Source organism: Siphateles boraxobius, unplaced genomic scaffold (assembly GCF_051911475.1).
Source record: "Siphateles boraxobius isolate OS27281-9 unplaced genomic scaffold, OSU_SipBor_1 6, whole genome shotgun sequence".
Classification (NCBI taxonomy): domain Eukaryota; kingdom Metazoa; phylum Chordata; class Actinopteri; order Cypriniformes; family Leuciscidae; genus Siphateles; species Siphateles boraxobius.
The window spans coordinates 30765012-30792899 of NW_027509186.1; the positions used below are offsets into that span (position 1 = coordinate 30765012).

Here is a 27888-nt window from a genome sequence, read left to right on the forward strand (position 1 = left end):
GGCAAATTAACCAATAATCAGGTAACAAGATGGGAGGGGCTAGACAATCAACTGGAGAGCACATGGCACAAGGAAACATAACATGAAAAGCCATGTGCTCACACCAAACATGACTAAAAAACACAAGCACAAAACGAGACATGAACACGCAGCCAATGAGAACAGTCATAAGCCACGTGTTCACACCAAACTTGACAACATGATAGCACACAGCTAGTGAAAACACAAGCTGCGTGCAACACAGAACAAGACAAAACATGAGTGTCAGGGCTCTGTCACAAAACCAAGAAATAGACTAGACAGAAGTGACTGAACCCTGACACTATAGTCATTGATGGAAAAATGGTTGAATTTCTGCAGTCATTATGTAGTACAATGGGATTATATAGTAAAATAGGACAGCAGAGCTGATCGATAATTTATAAAACACTGCAAACATTGTATTTAAAAATATATCTAATTTGATTTTTCTGTTTCTGTTATCAACCGGACTTGAGAGTAAAGGTCTTTATTGGCACTGATGGTTCCATGATGAACCTTTATAATGGAAAAAGGTTCTTTAGATTATTAAAATGTTCTTCAAACTAAGAAAAAATGGTTCTTTTAAAGAACTGTTCACAGAAAGGTTTTTTGAGGAACTAAAAATGGATCTTCCTTGGCATTGCTGCAAAAAAAACCCTTTTGGAATCTTTATTTTTAAGAGGGGCATTACATTGACATATATACGAGTTTACATACATGAGTACCTGGCTTTAACACATCAACACGCACTTCCATGCGTTTCTCTCGTCCAGAGTAGTCGTTGTAGTCCTGGTTGCGAGTTACAACACACAAGTGACCTGCTTTTCGAATGGCCAAAACTCCTTTTCCTAAAGTCATGGCCACAGTTGACCCTGAAATTGGAGGAGAAAGTAAAAAATAAAAGTAAACAGTTTTTCAGTTATTCATTCATCTCAAACTAGTGATTAGATAGGCTACTATATACATTTCATTAAGTCAGGCCGTGAAATATATCCCACTCTATATTTAGCCTATTCGCCCAGGAGTTATATTTACTTTTCCTGCAACATGTGAACTGAGCTAAAAATATCATCTCTCCAATTCAGACTGCCTTACCCCACACCAGCTACAAAAGAGAAAGTTTTATACCGAGGATGAAGCCCATGGCATCTATTCCAGCCACCAGGTCAATGGTCTCATTCTTGAATGGTTTTAGAAGATCTTTTACACAATCTGACAGTGCCTGGATCAGCCAGGAGTAACAGATAACAGAGATCAGAAACTGTAGTCAAGTCAAGTCATCCTCATTTATATAGCGCTTTTAACAATGTAGATTGTTTCAAAGCAGCTTTACAGAGATAAACATATAATTTAAGGTAACAGAGATTGGTTTGGTTTTATAGTGGTTCTTGAATAATGTTTTTCCAGCTAAAGTTAGTTTTGATTGATTCACTTCCGTCTAAATGATCATTTGTTATTAAATTAGGGGCCGCTAAGACGACACCGTTCTCTCTAAACAGACTTTAAACGTGAACCTGTGATAGACGCTGATGGCGTTCACATGCGCATTAAGAATTGATTCTATAGTTATGTGCGTTTGAATATATGTGCGCAGGTTTGTAATTCCTTACAAACCATGCCTATACAAACTACTTGTCTTGTCTATAAATTTTGATGCAGAATTTTATTTTATTTTATCACTTCGTGCTGGTACGCAAACTGAAAAATTCCACAATGCTTTATCTGCAGAGTGGTATATACTTAAACAATAAAGCCCATGGCTGTCAATCACACTGCTTACTTTACCTTCCAGACTTTAAGATACAAAGTTTCAAAAGCTAAGTTATTCAATAAAGTACATTGTACACTATAAGTTTTGCATGCAACAGGAGCGATTGTTTACCTGTGATTTGCAATAGAGTCTTGATGGATCAAGCCATGCAAACTTTGGTCCCTTTGTATTTGGTGCCATAAGAGAGAAGTGCCAGCCGTATTCTCTCTTTTGGGGACCTGCGTAAACATCCATTCTGGAAAGACCACTAGACTTCTTAAGACTCACCCTGGCAATGGCCTGTACAGCCTATTCGGTGTCAAGTTTAACTAATCTAAAGAGGGCGTTTACATGTCTCTTCTAGAGTAATCCATTAGCTCCAAACCAGACTCATAGGCACTGGGCAGTGTGTAAAAGATTACTTAGACATTCACCATTTTAGTAAATAATGAGGTAATGAGAAAATCTTCAATGCCTGTTTCCCCCCCCCCCCCCCCCCCTCAAATTTTTGGAATTTGTAAATATTTTTTTCTGAAGAAAGACAAACATAAATAGTGATGAAAGCCAAAATATTAAATGTAATATTGTTGTGGAAATTCTCAATACGAATACAACCTATTTATCTGACTTCTTAACCACGGACAATCAAGCCATCACGGACTTTCAGTTGTTAATGATAAAATAATATACCAGAGTACCTTAAGGTAATTCCCTTCCCGAATACTTACAATACAATCTAATACTTCCCTGAAGAATGGTGACGGCGTCCCATCAAAAAGCTACTATTACTACCTCAAACCACACATGAGCACTATAAAATCTCACTGTCCTTCTCAGCTGTACGCTGGTCCGACACGGGATCATTTATACTAACTCAGAGTATTACAGCCTCAAGAAAAAGAATCTTTAGCACTTCTATTCCTCAGCAGCGCAGCATATACCTGACACGACTCCCAAGTTGCTCTTTGCAGGAATAAAGTTTTGATCGCGGCCAGGAGCTCTCTGGTCGCAACAACCAAGAAAGACTATTAAACAGAAAGATACATGTATTTTTAAATCTTACAGTTAAGTAAAAATCAATGTCACTCAAGTCTTCTTCACTGTAATTTGTTCGGGCGATTGGTTTATAGTAATCTAAGCTAAAGACTTATAGTTCTGTTTTAAGTACTTTTTGGGGAAGTCTACATTTGACTGTGGGTGTCTACATTTTTCTGTACATTTCATGTTGAAAAACCCCTTTGACCACTTCTGAGGCCATCACATCAAATATTTCTATCACAATATCGACTGAGTAAGCCACTATTTTTGTAGAGTGGGGTCAAAATTACAATTTGGAGCCAAATTACAGGGGGGTAAAATGGTTTTAAAAAGATAAGGGCATCGTTATTTTATTTTTACTCAGGGATTGGTAGGTCTATTAGTTAAATCTTTTTTTTGCATTATATGCCAACAGTGACCGTTCAAAATGGGAAAAAGCACTTGTGTTTTTTGACCCAAGTTTGCATGCCTGTAACTCAAGGAGTATTAAAGATATCTTAATATTCTTTTATATTTTAGTTTTTAATGAAAATTTCTTGTGGTATCTTCATGATAAAGGCACTGTATGGTTCAGTCCCAGAGATATGGAGATCTTAATGCGCCTTCATGAGTCAATTGGTCGAACTGATGGAACAACTCTTAAGAAAGATTATTCTTCTGGCCACGAAGTATAATCTCCTGTTTTATATAGAACCAACAGTACAAAAGCTTGTAACAAGAATCAAACGTTTAGAGTGACTCTTACGAGCAACAACAGAGGCAATCACGCGTGGACATAATAAATGGCTTTAATAAATAAAACGGAGAGAATATATACATATATATATATATATATATATCTATACGAAAAGTAAAGAAAGAAGTAGAGAAGATCAAAGAATGGCACATTTTTAAAAAAGGTTAACTTGAAAGCAAAGTTTCCGGAAAATCAGGAAGGGGTCAGTCTCAAGGGAATAAGCATCGATGTTCTAGTGTCAGTGTTTTTTAAGGACAAATCAATCCACATTCCACATATTTTGTGGTGGAATGACCAAGACAGGGATGTGAATTTCGAGAGGGAAAAAGTTATTTGTCTCCCTTCCAGCCTATTTTGCATGTTTTATGATGGAGTACGAATTGTTACAGTTTTTACCCCAACTTATTATAAAACAACAACAACAACAACAAAAATTAATTAAGGCATAAATAAATAGAGTAACATTGTAAGGCCAAATATGATAGGATTGGAAGACATTAAAAGAATGCCATGCCTACAGTCTCACATCAACGTAGGCTATATGTGCCTAGCATAAGTGAACACACCCATGCTAAAGTTGACTAAAAAGAGGAATAAAAAATCATCTTTTGGAAATTGATCTTAATGCCTTAATTTAAAAAATGAGGAAAAATCCAACCTTTTAGGACACCAATTTTCTTTGTAAATGAATAATGTATTGTAAATAAATAAATGTTCTTCCTTAAAATACAGGGTGCATAAGTCAGTACACCACTATGTTAAATTCCTATAGAGGCAGGCAGATTTTTATTTTTAAAGGCCAGTAATTTCATGGATCCAGGATAATATGCATCCTGATAAAGTTCCCTTGGCTTTTGGAATTAAAAAATCCCCACATCATCACATTCCCTTCACCATACCTAGAGATTGGCATGGGGTACTTTCCATAAGATCATCTCTCAATCCAAATCATACCAGCTATTAGCCTAACTGAAATAAACGCCACGCCAATCTCTAGGCAAACTTTAGTGTCTAGTGTCCTGACTTACGCAACCTGTATTTTAAGGAAGAACATTTATTTATTTACGATACATTATTCATTCACAAAGAAAATTGGTGTCCTTAAAGGTTGTTTTTTAAATTAAGGCATTAAGATCAATTTCCAAAAAATGATTTCTTATTCCTCTTTTTAGTCAACTTTAGCATGGGTGTGTTCACACACTGTGTGTGTATATATATAATATATATTTAATATTTCCCTAACATAACTAAAGAATCACAATAGGCTAATATAACATGGGGACATGCATACACTCAGGAATATACCATATAACCTACATGTTGGGATATAACTTGACATGTATTGGTACCGCCTTACATTCTCCTTTGCCACCCTCTCGTACCTAGCATGGGGTCAGTGGGTTAAAAGGGGAGATCTTTTGAAGTCACCAAGGAACCTAAAGGTGTTTCTGTTTAGCATCTGCAAAGCAACTATATGAAAAATCGGTAAAGACTCATCGGCGCTTGGCCTGTGATTTACACGAAGAAGTCAGAGTTTAAAGCAACACCACGGAACTTTTCCTCTGCGGTCGCCCTACAGGTTGGAAGCAGAATTGTCCATTACCGCTGTCGTAAATAATTTAGCCTACCGCAACCTACTGTCCCACGCGCTCGCTCGCTGTTTATCCAGCACCGGCTTTGGAATCAACAATGGCCACAGACAAGGTAGAGTATGATGCATGATTTTATGAAAGACATGCCGTAAAGTAGTCGAATTTTGTAGTTCTTTTTGTGCTCCGGTCACTACCCGAAACCTGAAGTTACATAGTGCCAGTAAAAGCGATACAGACCACGTCAGGCTATGGCAGACGTGTCATTTAACCTATTGTAAAGGTGATGATACACAGGGCAACTTTTTGAGCAATGTTGCTGGGCAATGTTGCCGTAAACAGGGAACCAGATGAGACACAGGGCCCACGACCGATCTAAATTATCCAGATAGAAATGTATTGCCCATTTTCAGTGGGAAAGTGCCCAAGCAACAATCGCTTGGCTAGATTGCCCAGCAACATTGCTCAAAAGTTGCCCTGTGTATCATCACCTTAAGTCGATGTACCATCACAAGGGTCTTGGAAATATATTATGAAGGTTGAAAAACTACATAGTGTTACTTTAAAAGCTTTGCTGAGCTTATAGAGTGGAATCCATCATCGCGATTCACTCCATGTTACAGTATGTGGATGTGTTTATGTATACTTGCTGGTTGTTTTGAATATATTGTTGTGTGCATTATAGCATCAAGACATCAGTGTGTGTGTGAGTGTGTGTGTTGCTGCATATTCATTCATCTCACATCCACTGTGGCTGTTTCTCACTAAAACCAATGAAAATTTGATGAACAGTTTATGGTCAATTTAAAGACATAAATAAAATAATATTAATATTTAATTAATTAACATTAATGTTCATAAAACATCAACATTAGAATTTTTCTTAGCTTCGAAAGGCTTGCACAAACTTCACAACCTTGCACAACTAATTTGTGAGGTTCCTTCTGGTATCTAGTCCTGATGTCCATTGTGATGTGAAACTTAAAAAAAAATATGTTCTGCAACTCTGAAGATCTTTAAAATAACTTTGAATACTTGATACTATTAATAACAGGTTTATAACAGGTGCAAGTTGATGAGGCTAAGATGAACATAATCTGCATATAAAAGATTAGAAAGGGCTCCTCCCCCTGTCTTTAGTTGGTTAGCCATGCCTGTCTGGTGATTGGTTGACCAGAGACCAATCAGTGACCAGGGATTACTCATATAATAAAAACATGACATTTTATTGGTTTAAACCAAAAACCATGTGATGTCCATTCCAATGACCCAGGGTCTGACTGGGTTAAGCCAGAGCCCGTCTAGGGAGAGCCTGTTCACTCCCTATTAAGTCCTATTGTACCGAATTTTGGTTGTAGTTCCACCAGAGTTCCACTGGGGGGCGATCGCCCTGACTGCAAAATGAATGGGAGTCTATGGAGCTAGACGGCTAAATTTGTCTCTTTCACCTGATTGCCGTTGAGAAATCTCAGATTTGATTGTAGGTTTTGCAAGTTCAACATGGGTTATAGGTCGAAAGTTGAATGGACGAGTACTTATGTCCTTTCGATTTCTTACAGGTTGAGTTGTTGTTGCCCATTACACCCTAGAATTCTGCTAATGAACGTTGATTGGTCAGTGAAGGACTGATTACGACCAGAGATACCGCTTGATGGCATCGTGGCATCCGAAGCGGGACCAGAATGTGTGTGTGTATTTTCGGCGTGGTGTTTAAAAACAACAAAACAAAAACTCTTCTAGCACGTGTATTTACCTGTGTCAGCTGTGTTGTCGATGCCTCGAGAGAAAAGAATGTGCAGAGCGCGAAAGCACCAAAGTGACTGAAGGATTGCCGTAAAGGAGTATCTCTGGTGGTACGATGTGTATGACGTCATTGACATTTTAAAATACTTTTTAAAGCAAATAAGTGACTCTAAAAAATCTAACACCCAGCAATGAACATTTTTTTGCATCTCCTTTCGAATACAACATTCAAATTACTAGACAAAAAATTATATCCTGAGAAAAGTGGATTTTGAGGGGTATATCTCATAGACCTCCATTCAGTCTGCACTCGTCCTGTGAGCGCCCTCATATGAAGCCAGAGTGGAACTGCAACCAGTTCCGAAGCCAGAATTTTACTGAGGGTGGAAGTTCTCCCTTTATTAGACATTCTCTGGTTAAGCTGTCTCTGGGTAGCTAGGCAGCAGCCCCTGCGGCCTGCGCAATGTTTCTTATATGGTAAAATAACTATTAGGCCTAAATAAACAAATACAATTATGGACCCATACATTTAGGATCTGTTTTAATAGGAAATGCCCAATACATTCCTTTAGTTGCGCTACTGACGCATATGGCCAATCGGACTGAATGCTCCCTTCCTTCATATCATCAGGATATCAATCCGCATTCTCACTTGTGTTGCGAGCCCTGCACCGGACTGTCACTGCGGTGATCAAGCACATGAGCCAAGCAAAAATATTGGCCACCTAACAGATTCAGAAAGAGAGAGGATCAAACACATACGACTCCTCGAACAATAGTTCTTCTTGCAGAAAAAAGACGTGACGTAGGCTAGTTCCTCATCAGTGCAAGTCAGTCATGAAATTTGAAGGAGTGAAGATGAGCAGAAATAGGCGAATACTGTGGGATAGTGGCTTCAAATAATCAATGAACTATTATTCACCAAATTATTTCATGTTTGTTTTTGCAACATGTTTTCCTTTTTTTAAATCTGTTTTTCCCTTATTTTATTGACGACTCCTAATGATGTAACAGTACAGACCGTGCAGAGGAAGTAGTAGGCTATTACATCAAGCTAGGAAAAAATAGTTGTCTATGCACATTGTTGCACGGGGTTACAGGAAAGCTAAAACATCATGATATTTATTTTCCAGATTAATTTCAATATTCTTATTATTTTATATAATTTCCAACATACGAGATTTAAGAATTTATTAGCTTGTCTATACGCTATCTTGGTGTAGGCTAAATGGAGTGTTTGAAAAAGTGCAATGAACATTTTACAAGATTTAAGGTTTTCTATATTGGGTTGTTAAAAAACAGTGAAATCCATAAGCAATATCCTATAATCAGACGGCTAAGCATCTTTATGTGAAAGGTGCCAGGAGGCGCCTGATTCCAATGAATTGGACCTCATTTTGCAGGTAGCCTAGGCATAGCTTACAGTACATCCACACAATGCACAACAGATCGAAATTATGATGCTATGGACAATTGTATGCAATTGAATAGTATGGTCTTTAATATATATTTTGCAGAGATTTCTCATAGCCCTCATATATTAGAATTGATCTCATATGGTGTTTTCACTTTAACCGGCAACTTTTTAGATTTAGCCTATGCTGCAAGAACTGAGAGAAATAGGCTATACTGTATCATAAACATGAAAGAAATGTGGTGTTTCGAAATTGCACAGTGAGTTTTGATGAAATAGCAATTCGTCAGGTATGTGAAACACGCAGTGATTAAAATCCTGGCAAAGGTCTTTAATGAGAATTAAATTAATAATACATCGTGCGGATTTTCCAACAATGTCGCATGTTGCCTCTGCTGATTTTACATCATTTGTTTCCACCCCCATCAATCCGAATTCCTTGCCAAAGCCCACTGTTGGAATCAGTGCGGGAGCTATTTGAAAGCCGACCATAAATATTTTTGCATAAGGGCTTGCACATACCAAATTCTGAATTATTCTTATTCTTTTCTTGGTTCGTTGTTTGAACCCCTTTCAACAATGTAACACCATTTACAAAAAGTATAGGCTAACTAATATAGTAACATATTCCTGCAAAAATCGAATCTCAGAGAATTTAAGTCATATCATCTTTTTGTTCTTTTCTTTATTTCTTATATTTTTTTAAATAAACAAAATACAGCACTGGAAATCTAAATATTTAATTGCTTGATCGCAGCAATGTATAATGTACAAACGTGCATTTGTACACGTTTGCATTTGTACCCCGCCTGCTACCATTAAAGTCCCAAAGTTAAGATCCATGTAACCATAGGAAAAGGCTGACTGATGTTCAATAACTGCGTGGAGATCTTCATTGGTCTGCATTGAAAAAGCCCACTGTTCCAAATTAGGTCACTACCCATTTCTTTTGTGAAACTAGAATGCCCAATCTCGTTGGGTCGGAAGAATCACCCCATCTCTTGTTACTATGGAAAGCGCCAAAGGAACCTCCTCCTTTCTGCGTCACCAAAGTAAATCTCGAGGTGTGGAGAGCGCTGGGGTTACTTGCGGTCAACACACAGATATCAATTACACCCTTCATTCATTGGGATTACATTATAATGATGCTCGTGCACACAACAAATGGGTTAATTAAAAAAGAACCTTGCATTCAAAATATTTTTGCATTTCATTTAAAAATATGCTATGACTATTTGTAAATATGATGTGATATGATTGTTTGTACCTCTGTGCACGGAATGACTTTCAGGAGGTCAAAAATCAATCATTCTGCCAATATGTTCCAATTTTTCCGCGCCTATAGCACACTCAACTATCTTAAAAAATTTTAAACGTGATAAATAATTACTATAAGATACTGATCATACAAGCCTATAGGCTATAGGTGATGTGGGCGCTTATTTAGCGTTGTAATCTAACTTTTAATGAAAGGTTGTTTGAAAACCCACATCCCACGTATTTTGTTTGGCATTTCTATGCAGAGTTCATGTCTAAATGTCATTTAAATAGGCCTACTTGTAATTCTCATGTCGTGTGCATTGTTTTATGCTTGCAATTGAAATGTTAGCTTTCTATTGTCCTTTAATTGAATGAATAAAAAGAAAATAGCCTAACACAAAAGGTGGTTTCAACAAAACCTTGCAACATGTTCCTCTCGCAAATACGATAAATAGAATTTGCCTTTTGCAAATCTAAAAGGTTTTTGCATAAAAAATGGGCAATCATTGAACATTGTTCACTTGCCACAGAGACGAAAGGAGGAGGAAACAGATGCACCAGGCTATTTAAGTTCATAGGAGGAGGAAAGGGTTAATTAAATGACAGACCCCTCCCATTATTGACCGGTAATATATGAATCCCCGCGGGCGGCAGACAAGAAGAAGCCGGTCCTCGCTGAACAGAAGAGGACAAGGTGCTGTCTGAGTCTCCGTGGTGCTGAAGTGCCGCCCGCCGCGATGTGGTCCGTGTTTTTCGTGTTCCTGTCTTATCTAGACAGGAACTTTGTTAAAGGCGAATTCTTAAGCCAATCTTTAGATTCCGAAAAAGAGAGCAAAGAGCTATTTTACATGCTCAACAACACTCTTTGCGCCAAAAGTTCAGTTGTCGGAGAGTATCACCTTCACCAGGTTACCGATGGAGCTGAAGAGGTTCGCTCTGTGCATGACTCCGAGGGCAGCCTGGTCGACTGCTCTGTGATCCAAAACGAAATGCAAGTTAAATCCTTCATGCATGTTTGCAGACTTGGTCTAAGAAACCAAATGAGCTCCGATTTAAAGATGAGTTTGACTGGGGTGTTCGAAGCGAAGGCGAACTGTAACAAGTTGAAATCAAAAGGCGACAGAAACGTGATCGCGAAAACAAAACAAGCAGAAGAGCCGAACTCTGATGGAGCGAACAATAAAAAGACGAGAACCAAGCGAGGCTTCACTTATCCCGGGACACTTTGGTGTGGTGCAGGAAACATCGCGGATCATTATGAACAGTTAGGTGAGTTGATTTTAATTAACTTAATTGTGTAATGAGTAGAGATTTTAATTTTCGGACTGTAAGCAGGTGTTTAGCCAATAGTGCATGTATTTTTTACCTACAGGCGAATTCGAAGAGACCGACAAATGTTGCCGCGTCCATGATCACTGCCCATACATCATTCATGCATTCTCCTCCAACTATGGTTACACCAACTTTAAATGGCACTCCCTTAGCCACTGCGACTGCGACAATGCGTAAGTTAATGTGGTCGACGATATGCAAGTTTGATGACAGCACTGTCCTGCAGCATGCATGTTATACTTTTTTTTAAATCTACTTTAATTTAAAAAGAAAAATCTTACTATTGCTTACTTGTCGTTTTTATGAAGTTAATTTAATTGAGACATGGAAATGTTTTTTTTTTTTTTACAATTTCATGTTAAGACTAAAAGGTGATTAAAATGATTTTAAAAAAACTGGACACTTATGCAAAATTATACATTTTAACCTAAAATCTTGATGATGTTACTACCTACAGTGAAAGAAATGTTAACCTAAAATGTCCATATAACTTAAGTTAAATTAACTCAATGTTATTCAATGCCAAATTATATATTACAATCAACATATTATAAATAGGTTACACCAGCAAAACAAAATTTAAGGGTTCGATCAGGTAGAAATAAAATCAAATTAATGATTGCTGCAGATTACCACTTTTTTTTGGTATGTTTTCAAATGAAAATTTTGTTTAAGCGTGAGATTTACTGCTAAATTATCTTAATGTGAAAATGCTCAACAAATCTATATTTATATGTGCTTCTTACAGCTTAAAGGAATGCCTAAGACTTGTAAATGACACTTCATCCCGAGTGGTCGGACAGGCTTTCTTTAATGTGATCGAAGCTCCTTGCTTTGAATTCTCATTTGAAGAGCAGTGTGTTGAGCGTCATTGGTATGGGGTGTAAGTATCAAATTCCAGGAATTTGAAAGAAAAAATTCTTCTTTATGCTCCGGTATACTCTCCAGCAGCCAAATTAATGCAATTTTTACTCTTTTCTCCATCATAAAGGTGTAAAAAGTATGACAGAGTTCCCGTTGCAGTGATTAAAGAATCAATCCCATATGATTTCGGGGGGATTGATGTCATTGATGTATTGTCTATCGCTCCTCATAAGGAGAAACAATCAGACGAAGAAAAGCAGAACAAGACTGAAAGTACAACACAGTCGTCATTCTCTGAATCAAAGACCGCCACCCCAGAGGAGCCCTCGCTTACAAATGTGGTGACAGCTGCAGAGGATTTCATTAAAGTCCTCGCCACAGTCTCCACCTCGCAAAGCTCGTCCACGGACACAGCTAAAGGAGAAACTCAGGCGTCAGAGAAGAAGAGGAAGAAAAATTCTGAGAAAAAGAAAAAAGAGAACAAGAAGAAAAGAGGGAAGGGTAAAGGCAGGAAGAAGAATAAAAAACTTGATGCCGTGTTAAAGGTCGATGAAGGAACGGCCGGTGCGCCACCGCCAACCGGTCAAACAGAAGAGGTCATGGGTAAGAACAACTTCAAGGAGGAATCAGCGAAGATGAATCGGTTTAGCATTAAAGAAAACAATTTCATGAACACTGAGCTAGACTCTGTAGGAAACGGGCCGCTTTCCAATAAGATGATGAGAGATGATCCTCAGAGGACAATGAGTGATAATCAGAATGTTGTTGGCATTACCACTTCAATAAAGCCAGATAAAGAACCAGAGATTCTAGAGCACAGACAAGCAAATGACACAGAGTTATCCTCTTCCTCTCCTACAGCTCACATAGCTGTCCGTGATAAGATCAGAGCTAAGCTCAGACAAAGAGGCGGGAAGAAAAAGCGAAGAAAAAACAATCCGTCCACAGAAGTCACCCAACCTTATTTCAAGAAAGAAACGCTCTCAACAAGTCCGACCGAAGGCGTTACCCTCGCAACGCCAACAACCGGAAGTCCAGGTGATACCGTAAGAAAGGAGGTGATGAAAAGTACACAGTACACTGAAGAAAAGGGACCTGTAGTCACTACACAAAAAGCACCCATTGTTAGAACCAGAAGGCCAGGTTCAAGGCAGAGAGAAGGAAGAAAAAGAATGAGGAAAATCATTGCTTCCTCTACAGAAGAACCCCCTCATGTTATCAGCTCTCAGGATCTTCTATTGTTCACAAGTTCTGCGACTGTCGGGCCAACTGACATGCCAGAGAACCTGGGGTTGGACCGACTTGAAAACCCAATGGAAAGCTTCACATCATCATCATCATCATCAACAAAAAACGGACAACAAGGTTTGAAGGACACCAAGGGAAGAAGTGGAAGGCGTGTGATCAAAATCTGCTATGAAGCGGTTTTGCCTGACGTTGCAGACACAACACCCCTCCCGACCCTGATGGAAAAGGACACTGCGTTTCAGTTGAAGGATCCTGAGATAAATACGGCATCAATGTTTCCCCTTCTACAGACTAACACTCCGTACATGGCTACCCGCAGACCTAGGAACACGAAAATGAAGAGAAACAGGGAGCGCGGAAACCAAGAAAAGCGTGGAAAATTTAAGAGTGAAATTCAATAAGCTCCACATGGTGTGACCTTATCTTCTAGGCTGCCTTATGATATGCAGCAAATTTGTTTTAATAAGCAGCATGTTTTTACCTACTCTGTTTTTATAGCTCCATTGATGGTAGACTGACAGATCAGATCAATTTTATAAAGCATGTGTTTCTCGACATGATTGCTGAATAAAGTAAATAAGAGCACTGGTGGTTCTCATATATCGTTGTTTAAGAAAACATATGGGTTTTGTTTTTAATAAAACAGAGTTTTAAGTGTTTAGTGTACTTCCAGGTAACCTGATTATTTACAGTACCAAAAAAAAAAAAAAAGTTTCTGTGCTAGCACAGACTTTGGCCTTCCTAGGCCTTTGACAGTGGACTTAAGCAGAAAGGATCACATTCTTTTCAAAGGATAATCCGGTTTAGGTGCCTCACCCACCCTCCGACTTGAAATGAGTATTGTAACACTGGACTCAAATCTCCCATCAGCTGACCCTCACATGCTCTTGTTAAAAAGTGTGGCCTTCGCAGAATCGCAGTCTGAAATATGCCATTTCAGGGTGCGAATTATGGGGTTTGGGGGATCTGACCTATATGAACTATTAAGGTTGGGGCTTTTGAAAGTATGTATGTTTCAATAGGGTTTTTAAATGTCTAAGTAACCACAAAAGTTGGTCAAGGTGGAAATATACATATAGGCATATATATATATATACGTGTGTGTGTGTGTATGTGTGAGTGTGTGACGATTACACGGTTAAAGAGAGCCAAATGTGAGATTTCCATTATTCAAATGAGGGACCACCCAAATGTATTCATATTATGGCCTGAGCAGAACATCACACCATTTTGCATCACACCCACTTCCTCCTCCATGACCCTGCTGTACTCAGCAGTTTCAGAAACGAGCACATGAAAACAATGTGGAGTCTCATACCAGCTCCCTGGTTCCCAGACATGGAAAAATAATCCAGCATTCGGAGGGTGTAGGCATTATGAAATAATATACATTCCAAAAACAGTACAATAGTATCACTTACAAAGCATAAAAGACAATTCATGATTGATTCCACCGCGTTTCCTGCTGTTACGGTCATGGAAATGGTGTTAAGAGGGCGGGAACATGTTCCCATGAGAACAAGAGGCTTTTGCTGAGTAACTGCACGTTCTGTCCACATGCTGAGACAAGACAGGTCATCGAAAGGCAGCAGAGGAACTAGAATGAATGTGAGGGGGTAAAACGTATGAAAAGTGGCTAAATAACTAAATAAAAGACACTAAATAACTAATATTATTTTAGGTTTGAAGCAAGATAATTGTAATCCGCTTTACAGTTTTAATACTTTAATGGCAAAACAATGAGCACTTCATGCTTCCCTTATAAACTTTGGACAGAACATTTCTGGTTGCTCAGTAACTTTCCTTGAGATGCCACTCATGCATGAGGAAACATTGGACCAAGAGCAGCAACAGATTCTTAAAACTAATGCAAGAGCAACATCAGTCATCATAAAGGAATTGGAAAGCAACATTTACTTTTTAATACCTTTCATTATTATACACTCTAAAAATGCTGGGTTGTTTCAACACAAATTTAGGTCAAATATGGACAAACCTAGCCGTTGGGTTACATTTTCAAATACATTTTTTAACCTAATAGTTGGGTTTGTCCATATTTGACCCAAATATGGGTTAAAACAACCCAGAATTTTTTAGAGTGTACTATACTACTGTTGTCAGTAGTGTTGTATAGTAAACTTAACAAGGTGTCACACTCTTTCACTAACCTCAATCATATTCGACAAGTTAAATAATTTATTAAGGTGTTGTTTTCAGCTCTTGGCGTGATAAACGTTGGCAGTACTTTTAGTACTTTTTAATATTCAACAGCTGTCACGCTTGATTTCAGAGAGAACCAGAAAAACCAAGAAAAGAGCCATTTGGTAGTTTCTTCACACACACTTTAGGAATCAAAATACAATTCATTTTAAAGTGAAAATCAGGTCTGGTCATGGATATAATAGTGCTGTCAATTCAAAAATGCTGATCTGTCATTTACTTACTTTCAAGTTGTTCCAACTCATATGATTTTCTTTACCCGTAAAACAGAGGTAAATGTTTGAAAAACCTTTGCTGTTCTTTAATATAATGAAAGTGAATGTGATGTATAAATGTATCATAAAAGACTGCACAAGTCTTCACAAGCGAATGTCTTAGTTTTTTATCATCATTAATTCTTGCATAATTTGTTCAGTTGTTAATGTTTCTTACTATGTAAAATTAAACCAATCTTACTGATTCCACAAGACAAATTTTCTTTTCAAAAGTGCATTAAGGTATTGAGTTAGGTAATGCATCAGGTTACAAGGGTTTATGAATTTGTGTTACTAAACTCAATACCTCAGTCAATGTTTTATTCAAGCCAATAATGCAATGCTGAGCTGTAAACTCAGATCTAAAGTAAAGTTTGTGAAGAAGCATCAGCACGGGTTCTTTGTCTTTGAATATTCATCAATACGTCATGCAAAATAAATGACACCGATTCTGCATTTTGCAAGGCAGATAATTGTTCTAATATTTAATTAAAAAAGAACCAAGAGTATTTTAGTTTCTAAAAATGTAGTCTAAATAAAATGATAAAACAAAATTTTACTTCAAGGTGAGGCAGAGCAGTGTTTTCTACTTGATAATTGCCACAAGGTGTCAGAGATTCTTGATCCTGTTGATCTGTTCATGTTACATCAGATGCTCAACGGGCGTTATCTCAATGTCACCAATCTACACAAAGAGATATAGAGAAAAAAAAAACAGCCATTAAATAAAGATTTTACCAAGGAAATTCCCCACTGCTGTTCAAATTGATTCTGTATCAGCATAGAGAAAATAGATTTCATTCTCCATCTTGTCACATGAGGCTAATTTCATCACCAAAGTATCCCATTCACCTCATTATCAGAAAATTGTGACTGCAAACATTAACCGCAAAATAGTGATAAATGATTCTTACTTGAACATGAGGAGGAGCACTTAGGACATACCCCACTGCATTGGTTATGTCAGCTGCTTGCAGACACTGTGAATATGATATTTAAATATTTAAAAAAATGATGACCTAAAACGTGTAGAAAGGAATAAGAATTTGTCTATACCTTTACACTTTTGTACATAGCAACAGCTTTTTCTGGGGTTTCACAATAAAGCCGGTAGGCAAATTCTGTCTCCACTAAACCAGGAGATATACACTGTTAAAGAAAGAGCAATCTTAGTGCCAACAAGTCTTAGAACTTTAGTTTTAAAGTTAGAAAAGTTTTCATCCTGTTCTTACTGTGGCACGTATGTGGGTTTTGGCCTCGCGTAACTCTTGCCGGAGACCTTCAGTGAGAGCAGTCACAGCATATTTGCTGGCAGTGTAGAAGTGTGCATCAGCGTTGTTGATAACCCGGTGTCCGCAAATACTAAAACACATTTTAAGGTCCTGAATGCTTGGTACCTGGACATAAACAGGAATATGCATAAAAAGGTGCAATGGAATTCTACTGTACCTGTTAATATTGATGATATGGCCATCGTCTACTTTTCTTTCTTTCATGGAGTGGTAAGCCTCACGGGTGCATAATGACAGGCCAATGACATTCACCTGTAAAAATGTAACATTTTGAGATGAGATGTCTAACATCACACTTTCTTTTTATTGGCAGATTAGGAATACCTGCTTATTTGTGTTCCTGCTGAGTTACTTACATCCATCATAGTCCGCCAGCCACTGGTTTTGCCACTCAATAGAGGCTCTGGGAGAGCCAAACCAGCATTATTAATGCACACGTCAATGCCCTGATGTTGAACTTTGATCCAGGAGAACATGGATAACACTTCGTCTTCTTCAGACAGATCACATTTATACGGGAACAGAGTACCGCTGAATCCATTGCTGACACACTCTGCTGCCAAATTCTGCGAAAGAAAAAGTTCTTAGAGATTCATATCTCATGACGGGTTTAAGGTCAGAACCATTATTACTGCTGTTGTATCATATATTTTGCAGGAATCCAATATAGGCCTACTGTAGGCTACATTGCATTGTTCTTATTGAATAATCTTGGACATTTTTGCTAAGATTGGACACCTTTTAAACATCTTTTAAATTACATGATAGAAATTAAATTCAAATAAATTATCAAGGTATTTAATAAATAGTGAACACAGACTATCTCTGTACAAACACTTTCTTGCCTGCTCATGTCGTGCGAGGCGTCTTTAATATCTTCACTACCTTCAATTTCCACACGATGCCGTTTTTTTGTCATCAATCAGTATCATCGGCAAAGCATTTTTCAGCAGATAGCTGTATAATTACCTCAATTTGGTTCACATTTCTGGCACATCCGACCACCTTCATGCCATGCTCCACAAGAGACTTTGCGATTGCAGCTCCGATTCCCACTGAAGCCCCAGTGACAAGAGCAACCCTGCCTTTCCAGCGATCCATGTTACAAGTTCACAGAAGTCTAACAGAAGAGCTGCTGCCAGTCTGTAGTCAGAACTTCACTGCAGCCCTTTATGTAAACGAACACTCCCTGAGAATCTAACCAATAGCAACACACTTCCGATTCTCCTATAATTTCGCATAAAATAGGCTAATGCAAAAGACCCCACGGTATTTACAATAGCAGCAATTTTGTCTAATTCGTAAGCAATTGTCCCAACTATAGAAATAACTAATAATAGCAAATCAAGATCCATAAACAAGGCTTTAATCAAAGTAAAACATTGTAAGTGACACTAGGAAATATTCATGACAGCAAAATTCATTGTGCGGCAAACAACAACTCTGCATCCCAAACAAACTCACTTGCGTTTGAATTGAACATAAAAGCGTCCCGACCCGTGCAGTGATTTGTATTTTACCTTTGCCCCGATTCCCTTCTGGCCAAAAGCCTACTTAAAGGGGTAGTTCACTCAACAATGAAAAATCTACTCTCCCTCGTGTCGTTCCAAACCCGCAAGACTTTCGTTCATCTTCAGAACACAACACAACGATATTTTTGATGAAATCTGAGAAAAGTTCATTAAGAGGTCATAAAAATTCATATAATGAGCAGGTTCCAATACATAAGATGTTAGTTTAAAAAAATATCTTTTTTTATATCCTTGATATTGCATGCTTTCAGTTCGCTATTGAATATTGGCATTTTTTTTTTCTTACAAGAAAACCAGAAAGAGCTATTGGAAAACCACATAAAGTAGGCTATCACATTGTGTCAAATTAAACCTTTAGCTACTCATTAACACCAGCATATTTTTTCAAATCATTTCATTTACTACAATAAAAATGTAAAAATCATCATGAAACAGAGTAGTGCTTTGTGTTTTTACAAAATGCATTTAATTTAATGTAGAGACTCGACAATTATTTATTCGATTATATTGGACAGTAAGAACAGGATAGATTACAGGATAGATAAGAACTGTCTTTGATTTCATGTGAATGCTGGTCCCTGATATTGGTACTTGATCCTGTTTATCTTATGTCAACTGCTCCACTGGTCTCATCTGAATGTCACCAATCTACACAGAGCAAAGGAAAAACCTCTAAATTACAATAAAATAATAAATAAAATAAGTTTACACCTAAAAATATGTGGATATAATAAAATTTAACAAAGTGTGATCTCATATGACTGAAAGACAGCAAACATGAACATGTTAATGCTGCAGCACAATAGTTTTCTCCAGTGATGGATGACACTTACTTGAACATGAGAAGGTGCACTGAGGACATACACCACGGCGTTTGCTATGTCATCTGCTTGCAGGCACTGTAAATATGATTTCCAAATTTTATAAAGGTAAACAATGACCTATTATGCTCTGCAGACAAGAATCAGGATTTGTATTATACTTATACCTTTATACTTTTGTATGTAGCAGCAGCCTTTTCTGGGTTTTGACTAAAGAGTCGGTAGGTTAACTCTGTCTCCACTAAACCAGGAGATATAGACTGTCAAAGAAAGAGCAATCTATAGTGCCAGCACATTTGAACATTGGACATGTAACACTCATTTTCATAGATAAAGTGTTTATCGAAAATATGTCTTGTTTATCCTGTTCTTACTGTGGCACGTATGTGGGTTTTGGCCATGCGCAACTCTTGACGGAGACCTTCAGTGAGAGCAGTCACAGCATATTTGCTGGCAGTGTAGAAGTGTAAATCAGCATTGTGGAGAACACGATGTCCACACATACTAAAATATAGTACGATATTTAGAGTCAGGATTCTTTGGTGCATGCCACAGGAATATTAATGCAGAAAATATGTCTAAAAATGTCAATTAAAACATTATAGTACCCATTAATATTAATGATATGGCCATCATCAATATATCTTTCTTTCATGGAGTGGTAAGCCTCTTGGGTGCACACTGACAGGGCAATGACATTCACCTGAACATTTTGAAAAAAATGGACTAAAATCTCATTCTCTAGCTGCATGTTGTCAGAATGGAAATACATATCTATATATTTATTATGTGATATTATACTTACATCCATCATAGTCCTCCAGCCACTGGTTTTGCCACTCAATAGAGGCTCTGGGAGAGCCAAACCAGCATTATTAATGCACACGTCAATGCCCTGATGTTGAACTTTGATCCAGGAGAACATGGATAAAACTTCGTCCTCTACAGACAGATCACATTTATACGGGAACAGAGTACCGCTGAATCCACTACTGACACATTCTGCTGCCAAATTCTATAAATGGAAAAACACTTTGAGATCTACATTTCATGAAGGGTCAAAGCTCAAAACCATTGGCAGAGAAACAGCAAGCAATAGCAGAGCAAGCAAACAAATTGTGAATGAGGTTAATTATTATAGCATGCCTACCAATTTTTGAACTTTTCCTTATGAACATATTGTTCCCTGAAGCATATGTCTTATAAGAAATATGAAATGGTTGTAATGTAAAGCATTTCAAACATTAAGATTAGCCTATATTATTAAAATGTGATGTGGCCAACAAAAGACATAGGTGTTTAAATGATGACAGAAATGTCATAGTTGGCTTAATTTTCTCACCCTCATATTCCTCTAAACCTGTATGACTTTTTTTATTGTGTGAAAAATCAAGTGAGAAATTTAGAATAATGTTCATGCTGCTTTTTTCTCCATTAACTGACTAGAGTGTTGTCAAACTTTAAAAAAGTAAACAGAAAGGTAATCACTAATGAATCAACAGACATTCAGTTCATCATATACGCAAACCTTTAATCCTCTGCTACAAATGCGTAATGTAAATTACCTCAATTTGCTTCACATTTCTGGCACATCCGACCACCTTCATGCCATGCTGCACAAGAGACTTTGAGATTGCAGCTCCGATTCCCACTGATGCCCCAGTGACAAGAGCAACCCTGCCTTTCCAGCGATCCATGTTACAAGTTCACCAAAGTCTAACAGAAGAGCTGCTGCCAGTTTGCAGTGATCTTTACTTCACGTGCATTCCCTGTTGTTAATGAATATGCACTGAGTCTTAAGAATCTAGCCAATAGCAATGCACGATCTACTGTGGCACGCCTGATCACTCCCACTGTTCCTCCGAGATTTTTTGCGGTCTCAAGTAGGCCTAACTGTTGTGAATTCAAACAATAGGGCTCGCTCTTTTTTTTTTTTTTTTTTTTGCAGTTTGCTAATGCATCTTCCGCATTTTCCAGTGTAGCAGTAAAATACAGTACAGTAAACGTGTATAACCGTTAAGATTGTTTCTGCAAATTCTGCGTCCCATTCTGTTCTGAGTCACTTTCGTTTGGAAACATCACGTTCCTGCAATGCTACAAAATTCGCCCTCAATGCAGTAGCTATATTGCATAAATTTGTATGAAAACTTAAGTGCTGACTGTATATTCAGTTTTAATGCCACTGACAGCATGGTTATTGGTGGGTTTCACTGAAAAACAACAATTAAAAAAAACACTACACATAACCTTTCATGTTTATAAAAGCAGCTAAATTCAGCTATTTTAAGCCTGTCCTCAACCATGTTTGTAATAAAATGTATTAATTTATTTCTCCTTGACTTCATAAATTTTCTCTGTCCAACAGCTGGCACTTTACATTTCAAAGAAAAAAGCTATTTGATATTTTCATCACAAACAATTTCAGAAGAAAATCATGATAAAAATCCCTCCTTTTTATTAGCGCATTCAAAAATAGCAGGTCAGAACTGCAGACACAGAACTAAACAGAAATGTATAAAAAAAGATTTCCTGAACAATCTACAAAACATACACAGTTGTGGTCAGAATTATTGGCACCCCTGGTAAATATGATCAAATATGGCTGTAAAAATAAATCACAAATATGTGCTGAGTATTTGCAAACATGCAGCACATCAGAAATATGCTGCATATTTCTGATGTGCAGCAAAAGATTGTTGAGCTTCACAAAATAGAAAGTGGCTGTAAGAAAATAGCTAAAGAACTGATAATCTCCATTTGGACCATCAGGGCAATAATTAAGAAGTTCCAATCAACTAAAGATGTTACAAATCTGCCTGCAAGAGGACAGGTTTCTATATTGTCTTAATCCTTATTGTCCTTGAGGAGGAAAGTTCAAGTGGCTAAAGACTCTCCAAGGATCACATGAAGAATTGCAGAGATTAGTTGAGTCTTAGGGTCAGAAAGCCTAACATATAATAATTAAACAACACCTATATCACCAACATATAATAATTAAACAACACCTATATCACCACATGTTGTTAAGGAGGGTTTCAAGAAAAATCCTCCTCGCTCATCCAAAAACAAACTTATTTTTTTGGATGATTCAGCATATTCAGTTGTCAGACATGACTGGAACTTCAAAAGGCAGCAGATTCTATTGTCAGATGACACTGACGCTTTTTTGCAGCAAACCCACCAGATGGGTTTGGAGCAAACAGGGATAAAAAGTATATACCCATGGTTAAATATTACTGCTGGATCTTTAATGTTGTAGATCTATTTTTTTTGCTGGAGGTCCTTGGACTTCTTGTTCATATACATAGTATCATGGATTCTAGCAAATACCAACAGATAAAAAATAAAAACCTGATGGCCTCTGGTAGAAAACTTATAATGGACCGTGGTTGGATCTTCCATCAGGACACTGATCCAAAACAAACATCAAAATATGGATTCTGGTGATTCAGCAGTGTTATTTTTATTAGATTTAATCATACATTCCAGACTTTAATACAATTTATCACAGGGTGCTGCTATCGCGGCTAGAGGAATATGTTGGGATTCAGGGGAAGGCCCTAAATTGGTTCAGGTCATACCTGACTGCTAGAAGCATGGCAGTGAGATTCCCCCAGTAAACATCAAGATCTACATCACTTATATGTGGGGTGCCACAAGGCTCTATCCTGGCCCCAACACTTTTTTCGCTTTATATACCTTTGGGAGATATTTTTAGGAGGTACGACATTGCATTTCAGTGCTATGTAGATGACTTGCAAATATATTTACCATTAATAAACGGAAGTAGCCTGGAGCCTTTAATGTCCTTCCTGTCTGATCTTAAATCATCACTGGCTTCTAATTTTTTTTATATCTTAATGAAAATAAGACTGTGGTTGTAGTGTTCGGACCCAGAGGAACCATGGGCGCATGGCGCAACAGAGTTACATTTCGGCACACTTTCAAAATATGTTAAAGAACGTGTTAAAAACTTGGGTGTTTATATTGATAGCTCCCTGAAGCTGAATTCACAGATAAATCATGTGGTAAGGACAAGTTTCTTTTATTTGAGAAACTTGGCTAAGATGAAATCATGTCTGACATATACGAGCCTTGAAATTGCAATTCATGCTCTTATATCGTCAAGACTTGATTATTGTAACTCTTTATATAAGGGTATTAGTCAAGCATCCATTCTACGGCTGCAAAAGGTTCAAAACGCGGCAGCAAGATTATTATTGAATATCAAAAAACGTGAACACATCACTCCATCTTTGATCTCTCTACATTGACTCCCTGTAATATAGGATTGATTTTAAACTTCTTTTATTGGTTTATAAATCACTCCATGACCTTACACCGACTTATTTGTCAGGTCTGTTAATGGAGTATCAGTCAGGAAGAACTTTGATATCATCAACTCAAAAGTTGCTGAAAATTCCAAGGACCAAGTTAAGCTAGAAAGGAGATTGCTTTTGCAGTAGTAGCGCCAAGACTTTGGAATAGCTTACCATTATATGTTAGGGATGCTGACTCTATACATGTTTTTAAAGTACAACCTAAGACATACTTGTTTGCCATGGCCTATTCGTCCTTTTGATGGATTTTTTTAAAAATTATTTTATTTTGTTTTATTCTATTACTATTGTAGTATTTTTTTCCTACTTTTCGGTGATGATGTAAAGCACATTGGTCAACTTTTGTTGTTTTAATAGTGCTATATAAATAAAAGTGACATTGACATTGACAAAATCAACACAAAAATGTGTCACTGAGCACAAATTGTAGCTTCTGCCATGGCCGTCCCAGTTCCCTGACCTGATCAGTGGGTTGAACTGAAGAGGAGAAGCACCAACATGGAGCTGGGAATCTGAAGGACCTGGAGTGATTCTGTTAGGAGGAATGGTCTCTGATCACTTGTCAGGTGATTTCCAAACTCATCAGGCATTGTGGGAGTACACTCAGAGCTGTGATCTTGGCAAAAGCTATTTAATAAAAGGGTGCCAATAATTATTTATGGCCAGCGTATTTTGGAGAAAAACATTTATTTCATAATGTAACTTCACCCCCACTTTCAATTCTTTTACTTCAGTGAAAGGTTAGATTTTTTGCTATTTTTTAATGAAAGAACAGAAGGATAAACCATGCAGATTTGTTAGCCATTTTTGATCATATTTACCAGGGTTGACAATAATTTTAACCACAACTGCATGTTCACTTGTGTATGTTGATAAGTATAATATAAAGCAAAAAATTACACTGATTCTGCATTTTGCAAGACTGTTAACTCAATATTTGATCCCAAAACCACCCAGCGCACTTTGCATAATTTCTTCGATACTAATTATAGTCTTTTTTTATACAACATATAGATTTAATAAGTAATTGTAAAATGTAAACGTTATGATTTGACAGATCAGTGTTCTGTGATCTTGTTATTTGCATTTCAAAAGATCTGGAGTGCAGAAACAGTTTATAGGGACATTTCTGTAGCTTTCCCTACATTTAATATTTGAAACTATATATTGAGCTTTTAAGATTATTGAGATGTCAGCGATGCCTGTTCCTGTTTATCTCTTCAAGTTAAGTCAACTGTTCCACAGGCCTCATCTGAATGTCACCAATCTAGAGATGGGGAAGGAAAATAACAATTACAGGAAATCTTCCTAGAAAATACCCTGCTGAAAATGACCACAGCAGCTCAAGCTGATTGTATGTATATGAACAATCTCAGCAATCATTTACAGCACAATAGTTTTCTCCAGTGATGGGTGACACTTACTTGAACATGAGGAGGAGCACTTAGGACATACACCACTGCGTTTGATATGTCATCTGCTTGCAGGCACTGTAAATAACATTTACATATTTAAAAGTGCAAACAATAATCTACAACATATTGTATAAACAAGAATCAGGATTTGTCTACCTTTATACTATTATAGGTAGCAGCAGCCTTTTCTGGGTTTTGACTAAGGAACCGGTAGGCAAATTCTGTCTCCACAAAACCAGGAGATATACACTGTTAAAGAAAGAGAGACCTTAGTGCTAACAAGTCTTAAAACTTTAGACATGTAATAATCATATTACCTAAATAAAGTGTTCATCCTGTTCTTACTGTGGCACGTATGTGGGTTTTGGCCTTGCGTAACTCTTGCCGGAGACCTTCAGTGAGAGCAGTCACAGCATATTTGCTGGCACTGTAGAAGTGTGCATCAGCGTTGTTAACAACCCGGTGTCCACTCATGCTAAAACATAACAAGAGATTTAAGGATATCGAATGGTTTTTGCCTTGGCACACGCAGGAATTTGAAGACAGGCAAAAAAAATTTGATAAAACATTCTTGTACCTGTTAATATTAATGATATGGCCATCGTTAATATTTCTTTCTTTCATGGACTGGTAAGCCTCACGGGTGCACACTGACAGGCCAATGACATTCACCTGAAAAAAAAAAAACAGTAAAATTCTTTATTTAATGAGTTTAGTCTGAAGAGTTATTTTTTAAAACCAATCTGTAAGACATTTAGGAGTAAACCAAGCCATTGATTGATAAAGCAAAAAGTTACTTTAAAATACATATGATCATGTAAGTTTTTAACAGTTTAATCAACATATATATAAAAACAGATGGTTTTAATAGTAGGCCTACTATATTCAAACAACATTCAAATTACAATTGTAAATGCAAATTTATATTTCGATTCGTTTTTATAAAATGGAGCATACAACAAACCGAATGTTGACACATGCATTAAAAAAAAACTTAATAAAAAAATTTAACCAACACCCCACCACAACTTATGCCTAATATGCACGCCGGGATGTCAGAGAGCCCGTCATGACGTAAATGAATCACTGACTCGGAAAAAATCACTAACTCGGTCAAATCGGCTCACTGAAAGAAATGAAATGATTCACTAACTCGCTATGTCGTGCAACATTATTCAGTTAGCCTACTTACATCCATCATAGTCCGCCAGCCACTGGTTTTGCCACTCAATAGAGGCTCTGGGAGAGCCAAACCAGCATTATTAATGCACACGTCAATGCCCTGATGTTGAACTTTGATCCAAGAGAACATGGATAACACTTCATCTTCTTCAGACAGATCACATTTATACGGGAACAGAGTACCGCTGAATCCACTGCTGACACACTCTGCTGCCAAATTCTGCGAAAGAAAAAGAACACGCGATTCTTTAAATAGTTCGTATAGTCTTATATGGTGCGTTCACACCGGACGCGAATAGCGCGTCAGGCGCGAGTGAATTCAATGTTAAGTCAATGCAAAGACGCGTTACGCGCGTAAAAAATTCCTGCGGCGCGAATGAGGCGTAGAGCGCGGCGCGGTAGACGCGAATTCGCCTCATTCGCGCGTCAAGTTCGCGCGAATGGCGCGAATTAAGCGGCTGGCGCGTTAAGCGCGTTACGCGCGAATGATTTAGTTAGTGCTATTTGTGCATTCACGCGTTTGACGCGAATTCGCGTCTGCCGCCCGAGTTGAAAAATCTGAACTTCTGCGTCAATTCGCGCCGCGTTAACCAATCCGGAGCCTAGCTGCATGCTGCTGTCATGTGGTGAAGTATCTGGAGGCTTCAATAAATTATTTTGTAATATGACTGGTTCTAATGCACAACAAAGCAAATATTTTATCACATAAAACTTGATTTCAATATATGAGACATATTCATTTTGTATTGAATGCTATTTATTCCATATCTAGATATATGAAATATTATTAATGTAAAGACAACCAACATACTCTGCATAAGTTCGTGTCTGGACAGTGTTGTTCGAGAGAGAGAGAAAAATCACAGGACAGATTAATCACTTTTGGAGGCTGGCTCCATTTATCATCAAAATAAAAATAAATGACAGATTAGGTGGATGAGGGCGAGGGTGCTCCTCGCTCCGATGCGGGACAACAGGTCATCAAGCTGGGCGCGGGACAGGCGGAAGTACCGCTGAAAGCCGCCGTCATCCAGGCGCAGCTCCTGGAGCGAGCCAATGGTGAAACTCGCCACACTGGGTTCGCCTTCGAAGGGTCTGATGGACACAAATACGGCGACGATTACCCCTACGCCGCCGTTCTGCTCTCCAGAGCAAATACAGAGGGGTGACTCTCCGATGAATGCTCGATCAACATAAAAAAGATTGCCGCCAAGTTGCGCCAACGGGTTTCGATTCTGACGCGCGTGACGCGCGTAAATTTCGCTTCAAACTTTTGTTTTTACGCGCGTCAGTTTCACTCTTGACACGCGAATTAACACAAAGTGGTCAAGCGTCAAACTAGACGCGGTAGACGCGAATTTGACGCGCTATTCGCGTCCGGTGTGAACGCTACTCGCAAGTTTATGCAGTTAACCGCACTGCTGTTTGCTCGTTAACGCTAGATTACCTGTATTTGCTCTAAATTTCTGGCACATCCGACCACTTTCATGCCATGCTCCACAAGAGACTTTGCGATCGCAGCTCCGATTCCCACTGATGCCCCAGTGACAAGAGCAACCCTGCCTTTCCAGCGATCCATGTTACAAGTTACTCTTGGGAAATCAAGTGGTCGACAACTGACTGTGCGGTCACACTTCTTCAAATGTGAGTTTGCAGTGATGATCAGGGTGTTGCCAGGTCCAGCAAAGCTTTCCAGGCCATGGTTGTTTTAACACCTCTAGACACGACTGCTGGATTTCCATCCAGGACCTCAAAGCACACATTTAGCATAGCCCCCCCCCCCTCCCCCCCCCCATTTACCCCAGTCTTTTTGATTGTCCAATAGTTTTATCTGTAA

General features: G+C 38.0%; 4 protein-coding genes across 8 annotated transcripts; 1 reads left to right on the plus strand and 3 right to left on the minus strand.

The window, feature by feature from the left end:
- Positions 1-10213: 10213 nt before the first annotated feature.
- proca1 (protein interacting with cyclin A1) lies at positions 10214-13580 on the plus strand. The gene is made up of 4 exons (XM_077208875.1): positions 10214-10820; positions 10924-11056; positions 11632-11766; positions 11875-13580. Exons 1-4 carry the CDS (start codon positions 10289-10291, stop codon positions 13394-13396), a joined length of 2322 nt encoding a protein of 773 aa, XP_077064990.1. The 5' UTR covers positions 10214-10288; the 3' UTR covers positions 13397-13580.
- Positions 13581-14698: 1118 nt separating this feature from the next.
- Positions 14699-18290, minus strand: LOC143716359 (dehydrogenase/reductase SDR family member 11-like). Of its 5 annotated transcripts, none has more exons than XR_013195979.1 (8): positions 17731-17968; positions 17118-17327; positions 16919-17013; positions 16702-16831; positions 16526-16618; positions 16384-16449; positions 15421-16154; positions 14699-14949 (listed from the first exon to the last, which is right to left on the minus strand). XR_013195979.1 is itself a non-coding variant. In XM_077208877.1 (8 exons), exons 2-8 carry the CDS (start codon positions 17860-17862, stop codon positions 16113-16115), a joined length of 768 nt encoding a protein of 255 aa, XP_077064992.1. In that variant the 5' UTR covers positions 17863-17929; positions 18226-18247; the 3' UTR covers positions 14699-16112. The 5 variants fall into 5 exon arrangements, 3 of the variants coding, with proteins under 3 accessions (XP_077064992.1, XP_077064993.1, XP_077064991.1); XR_013195978.1 differs by having other exon boundaries at positions 14699-14991; positions 15076-16154; XM_077208877.1 differs by adding an exon at positions 18226-18247 and having other exon boundaries at positions 14699-16154; positions 17731-17929.
- A 481-nt stretch (positions 18291-18771) lies between these two features.
- On the minus strand, positions 18772-20876 carry LOC143716360 (dehydrogenase/reductase SDR family member 11-like). The gene is made up of 7 exons (XM_077208880.1): positions 20680-20876; positions 19920-20129; positions 19723-19817; positions 19489-19618; positions 19282-19374; positions 19127-19192; positions 18772-18941 (listed from the first exon to the last, which is right to left on the minus strand). Exons 1-7 carry the CDS (start codon positions 20809-20811, stop codon positions 18900-18902), a joined length of 768 nt encoding a protein of 255 aa, XP_077064995.1. The 5' UTR covers positions 20812-20876; the 3' UTR covers positions 18772-18899.
- A 1676-nt stretch (positions 20877-22552) lies between these two features.
- On the minus strand, positions 22553-27828 carry LOC143716361 (dehydrogenase/reductase SDR family member 11-like). The gene is made up of 7 exons (XM_077208881.1): positions 27499-27828; positions 26062-26271; positions 25447-25541; positions 25215-25344; positions 25026-25118; positions 24879-24944; positions 22553-24721 (listed from the first exon to the last, which is right to left on the minus strand). Exons 1-7 carry the CDS (start codon positions 27628-27630, stop codon positions 24680-24682), a joined length of 768 nt encoding a protein of 255 aa, XP_077064996.1. The 5' UTR covers positions 27631-27828; the 3' UTR covers positions 22553-24679.
- Positions 27829-27888: the final 60 nt, after the last annotated feature.

Excerpts from the sequence above, each read along its gene's own strand:
- LOC143716361 (XM_077208881.1), bottom strand. The coding sequence starts at position 27,630 with ATGGATCGCTGGAAAGGCAGGGTTGCTCTTGTCACTGGGGCATCAGTG. Across the intron at positions 24,945-25,025 it reads CTACCTATAATAGTATAAAG|TGCCTGCAAGCAGATGACAT; the intron begins GTAGACAAATCC and ends TGTTATTTACAG. Across the intron at positions 24,722-24,878 it reads GTGCTCCTCCTCATGTTCAA|ATTGGTGACATTCAGATGAG; the intron begins GTAAGTGTCACC and ends CCCCATCTCTAG.
- proca1 (XM_077208875.1), top strand. The coding sequence starts at position 10,289 with ATGTGGTCCGTGTTTTTCGTGTTCCTGTCTTATCTAGACAGGAACTTT. Across the intron at positions 10,821-10,923 it reads GGATCATTATGAACAGTTAG|GCGAATTCGAAGAGACCGAC; the intron begins GTGAGTTGATTT and ends TTTTACCTACAG. Across the intron at positions 11,057-11,631 it reads CACTGCGACTGCGACAATGC|CTTAAAGGAATGCCTAAGAC; the intron begins GTAAGTTAATGT and ends TGCTTCTTACAG.
- LOC143716360 (XM_077208880.1), bottom strand. The coding sequence starts at position 20,811 with ATGGATCGCTGGAAAGGCAGGGTTGCTCTTGTCACTGGGGCATCAGTG. Across the intron at positions 20,130-20,679 it reads GAAATGTGAAGCAAATTGAG|AATTTGGCAGCAGAATGTGT; the intron begins GTAATTTACATT and ends TTCCATTTATAG. Across the intron at positions 19,193-19,281 it reads CTACATACAAAAGTATAAAG|TGCCTGCAAGCAGATGACAT; the intron begins GTATAAGTATAA and ends TCATATTTACAG.
- LOC143716359 (XM_077208877.1), bottom strand. The coding sequence starts at position 17,862 with ATGGATCGCTGGAAAGGCAGGGTTGCTCTTGTCACTGGGGCTTCAGTG. Across the intron at positions 16,619-16,701 it reads AAACCCACATACGTGCCACA|TGTATATCTCCTGGTTTAGT; the intron begins GTAAGAACAGGA and ends TTTCTTTAACAG. Across the intron at positions 16,155-16,383 it reads GTGCTCCTCCTCATGTTCAA|ATTGGTGACATTGAGATAAC; the intron begins GTAAGAATCATT and ends CTCTTTGTGTAG.